The 5,177-nt window shown below is 38.8% G+C and overlaps 1 protein-coding gene across 1 annotated transcript in view; it reads left to right on the forward strand.

Moving 5' to 3' along the window:
• OAT (ornithine aminotransferase) overlaps positions 1–5,177 on the forward strand; it is a 30,439-nt gene that overhangs the window by 13,219 nt on the left and 12,043 nt on the right. Inside the window, exons 4-5 of the mRNA XM_012807784.2 lie at positions 2,220–2,444; positions 2,546–2,641. Of these exons, the coding sequence (XP_012663238.1) occupies positions 2,220–2,444; positions 2,546–2,641 (321 nt within the window). The remainder of the gene's footprint in view (positions 1–2,219; positions 2,445–2,545; positions 2,642–5,177) is intronic.

The raw sequence follows: 5,177 nt of genomic DNA on the forward strand, positions 1-5,177 counted from the left end.
AAAAAAAAAAAAAGTAATTGTTTTTGTCTTCTTTTTATTCTTCTTTTTTTTTTTTTTTTAGAGAGTCTCACTTTGTTGCCCTCAGTAGGATTCCGTGGCGTCACAGCTCACAGCAACCTTTAGCTCTTGGGCTTAGGCGATTCTCTTGCCTTAGCCTCTCAAGTAGCTGGGACTACAGGCGCCCACCACAATGCCCGGCTATTATTTTGTTGCAGTTTGGCTGGAGCCAGGTTCGAACTCACCATCCTCCTTATATGGGGCTGGCACCCTACTCGCTGAGCCACAGGCACAGCCCAGTATTTTCTTCTTTTTTTTTTTTTTTTTTAACAATATAAGGCCTTAGATTGTGAGTTGCATGCTTTGATAAGAGCTTTCTTTTGTCTTTTCAACCTTGAAATTTTTGAACCTATAGGTCCATAATTTTGTAGAATTCACCTCAGTTTGGGGTTGGCAATTATTTCCTCATGGCCAGAATTAAGTTATTGTGCCTTACCTCAGGAGACCTGTCTGTCCATTCCATTCTGTGCTGCTGATGGTAACTTCCATAGGCTGGTAAGGTTGTACCTGCCAGGCCTCTCCATTGCAGAGTTGCTGTTTTCCATTTTGTGTTAAGTATCTTGTGGCAACAGAATGTAAAACTCTGCAAATAGTCTGTTAGACATGGAATTTCTACTCACAGTTTTAGCATCCATTAATGATTCTTGCTTGAATAAGTATGATAGTTGCCAAGTAGTGATTTAATCAAATCTGTAATTTGAAATAACAGCCGTAATCAAATGAAACTAAAGTTTATTATTTAGCTTTATGCTAGAAGATGAGAATTCACATATAAGAGTATTTATCTTACACAGTCATTAATCTGTAATTTATTTGGGCCTAATACTGTAATATGGACATTTCTTCTTCTTTTTTTTATTTCTGATAGAGACTGGACCTTATTCTGTTGCCCAGCGTAGAGTGCAGTGGCACAATCATAGTTCACTGTAACCTCAAACTCCTGGGCTCAGTTTGAGGTTACAGTGACTCAGCCTCTGGAGTAGCTAGGACTTACAGCTACCATACCCAGCTAATTTCTTTAAATTTTTTTATAAGGTTTTGCTTATAAATTCATATAAATGGATTCAAATAATTTGTGTCTGGCTTCTTTAACTTATCCTAATGTTTTCAGGATTCATTTATTGATGTAGCCTGTGTTAGGACTTCCCTCCTTTTTATGGCTATCATAGAGAGAGAGCACATTTTGTTTACCACTCATCAGTTGATGACATTTGGGTTGTTTCCCCTGTTGAAACTTTTGCGAATAATGCTGCTAGAAATGTGCACGAACTCCTATCAGCTTGAGCCTCTGAAATTCTTTTGGGGTATAACTATGGGTAGAATTGCTGAGTCACTGAGTCATAGGGTAATATATGTTGAACTTGTTAAGAAACTGCCGAAGAAACAGTGGCAGAATCATTTTACATACCCACTAGCAAATTTTTTCACATCCTTGCCAAAACTTAAGTTTTTTTTTTTTTTGCCGGAGCTGGATTTGAACCCACCACCTCCAGTATATGGGGCTGGCGCCCTACCCTTTTGAGCCACCGGTGCCACCAAAACTTAAGTTGTTTTGTTTTAATTATAACCATCATAGGGAGTGTGAGATGGTATCTCATTGTGGTTTTGATTTGCATTTTCTTAACACCTAGTGAACTTGAGGGGCTTTTCATGTGCTGCTTAATGATTTGAATGTATCCTCTTCAGACAAGGATCTATTCCAGCCTTTTCCTGTTTTTTAATTGGGTTATTTGTCTTTGTTGAATTGGACGAGTTCTAGATACTAGATCCTTACCAGATACATGATTTCAATTATTTTCCCCCATCCCATGGGTTGTTATAGTCAACTACTCGTGATTTTTGTCTGTTGTGTGTAACTAATCTGGCTTTTAAATTATATCTCCTAAATATTTAGAATTATATAAAAGTTTTACTCCAGAGTTTATAACATTTTTGTGTTATTTTTATTAAATGTGTATTTTGAAGCTGGACAGATATAATTCTTAATATTCTTTATATACCAAAGTTTATTATGCCTGAGCTAAAACAAGCTTTAACTATAAGTATGTATCAAGTAGAAGTTCCTATATAGGCATTCAGAAGGCTGGCTAACAGTCCTAAGCTTTGGACTTTATGTCATACGGTAATTTTCTAACATTATTTTCTTTCCTTATATATTTTAGGTATTTACCTATGGGACGTAGAAGGCAGAAAATATTTTGACTTCCTGAGTTCTTATAGTGCTGTTAACCAAGGGCATTGTCATCCAAAGATTGTGAACGCTTTAAAGAGTCAAGTGGACAAATTGACTTTAACATCTAGGGCTTTTTATAATAATGTACTTGGTGAATATGAGGAGTACATTACTAAACTTTTCAACTACCACAAAGTTCTTCCTATGAATACAGGTAAAGCATTTCCTTTTCTGTTACATACCCAAGAAAATAATCTTTTTATTTTCTGATTAATATGAAACATTTTTTAAATCTGAAAATTTTCCCCCACATAGGAGTAGAGGCTGGAGAGACTGCCTGCAAACTAGCTCGGAGGTGGGGCTATTCCGTGAAGGGAATTCAGAAATACAAAGCAAAGATTGTTTTTGCAGGTATGTGAAATTAAAGGTTAACTGCTATGATTTATTGAAGAAACAGTCCTAATATGTTTGCCTGCTACATGATATGTTATTTCCTGAACATTTCATAAAAATTAATGAGGGATTTCTTTTTCTTGGTTTTATTTCTAAGTGATTTATTCATGTATGAGATTTTTCCTTAACTCTCTATCTACTGGCTCGGCGCCTGTGGCTCAAATGGCTAAGGCGCCAGCCACATATACCTAAGGTGGCGGGTTCAAATCCCCAGCCCGGGCCTGCCAAACAACGATGGCTGCAACTAAAAAATGACCAGGCGTTGTGGCGGGCGCCTATAGTCCCAGCTGCTTGGGAGGCTGAGGCAGGAGACTTGCTTGAGCCCAGGAGTTGGAGGTTGCTGTGAGCTGTAATGCCAGGGCACTCTACCCAGGGGGATAGCTTGAGGCTCCGTCTAAAAAACAAACAAACAAAAAAAAAACTACTCTCTCCTTGAAATGAGTGTTTTTATTTGATTTCTTATCTGGTTATCAGATTTTTTTTTCCATAGCAGGGTTTTTTTTTTTTTTTGAGACAGAGCCTCAAACTGTCCCCCTGGGTAGAGTGCTATGACATTACAGCTCACAGCAACCTCCAACTCCTAGGCTTAAGCGAGTCTCTTGCCTCAGCCTCCCAAGTAGTTGGGACTACAGGTGCCAGCCACAATGCCCGGTTATTTTTTGGTTGCAGCCATCATTGTTGTTTGGCAGGCCTGGGCTGGATTTGAACCCATCGCCTTAGGTGTATGTGACTGGCACCTTCCTTAGCCACTTCAGCCACAGGTGCTGAGCCTCCATAGCAGGTTTTTAGGTAATGAGATAGTCTGGTTTGCTGGTCAGGTGGTAGGATCAGGTGAAGTTAGAGTGGGGCCAAATGTAGGATGTGAGGTTTGAGTCTTGCTATCAGATGTGCTCTTATAAGTACTGGGAAGAGGAGGCCTGGCGTTGCCTTTGTTACACTTTGGGACTAGTTAAGAATAATTTAAATTCTGGTTAGGGAGACTGACAGTTAATTAGGAAGAGGTAATCTGATTTTTGGATTGTTTGTTTGAATGGTAGTCTCTGACCTTACTTTTAAGCTTTAATTAAAACAAAATTTTTTTTGTGGAGAAAAGATTCTCCCTAAATTGCCTGGGTTGGCTGGAATTCTTGGCCTAGGGCCACAAATTAAGTTTGTAATCCCAGGATTTTGGAAGGTCAAAGGGAAAGGATTACTTCAGGCCAAGAATTTGAGACCAGCCTGGGCAACATAAAGGAGACCCTGTTTCTACAAATGATAAAAATTAAAGATAACTAAAAAAACCCAAAGTATGCATATATTTGCCAGTGTACACGGTCAGACTTCATTCTTGTTATAGTTAAAATCATTAATTATTCTGCTTCATGAATGAATACAGTTAAATGATAAACCCCATAGGGTTATAATATAATCTAGAGTTCACCTGATGTCAGAAGTAATTGGCATTTGGGATGACAAATTAGTATTCCCCAAGAAGAAATCTTGGCAGAACTCTGTAACTTGGCATTGTAAAATCTTGCAAACAAAAATGGTATTTTTGGTGATTTTCATTCTTACAGACTGTGTCCAGTCTTTTTCATAATAGTAAGGGGTGCAAATACGTTATCACCTGAGTATTGAGAGAAGCTGGTGAGTAAGTGGGGTAGAGACAAAGGAAAAACATCCCCAGCTGTAAGTGCCTTCCTTGTGCCTGCAGGTTGGGCCTTGGAGGAGGAGAGTCCAGAGGCGCGGTAGGGGAGAGTAAATAGGCCCATGGTCTAATCAGTGCATTTTTCTTTTTCTTTTTTTTTTTGAGACAGAGTCTGACTTTGTTACCCTCGGTAGAGTGCTATGCCATAACAGCTCACAGCAAACTCAAACTCCTAGGCTTAAAGTGATTCTTTTGCCTCAGCCTCCCAAGTACCTCAACTACAGGCATCTGCCACAATGACCGGCTGTTTTTTTAGAGTCAAGGTTTCTCTCTGGCTTAGGCTGGTTTTGAATTCCTGAGCTCAGGCAGTCCCCCTCCCTGGCCTCCCAGAGTGCTAGGATTACTGGCATGAACCACTACACTGCCAGCCCAGTGCATTTTTCTTAAACAAGCCTCATCAAATCAATATTCTGTTATTTGTGGAAGAGTAAAAGGCAAGATTACTCCTAGATGAGAGATGCAGGTGAAAGAGGCTTTGCAAGATAGTATTTGGAAATGCCATAAAGCCGTAAGTGCAATAATCTAGTACTGAGTTAATTGAGGTGCTGCTAGCAGAAATGGTAAGAAGATATGAAAACATTCTTTATTTAGATGAACCCCTAACCTCTGTTTTCTTGAATTTAATCTAATCTGAAATTATCTAGTACACTTGCTCTACTGTCTTTAGCATTAAAAAGAATTATTAGACTAAGGGAGGCAAAATAGAACGTGTTTGTGTTGCCTGAGGATTTTTTCTCCAAATGAAGATAGTTAGCTTGCATTGTTGGATTTTTAAAAGGAAAACTGCTCAATTCTTTTTTTTTTTTT

The sequence above is a fragment of the Otolemur garnettii genome, unplaced genomic scaffold (genome assembly GCF_000181295.1).
Source record: "Otolemur garnettii isolate 467f Iridium unplaced genomic scaffold, OtoGar3 scaffold00075, whole genome shotgun sequence".
In the NCBI taxonomy this organism is placed as follows: domain Eukaryota; kingdom Metazoa; phylum Chordata; class Mammalia; order Primates; family Galagidae; genus Otolemur; species Otolemur garnettii.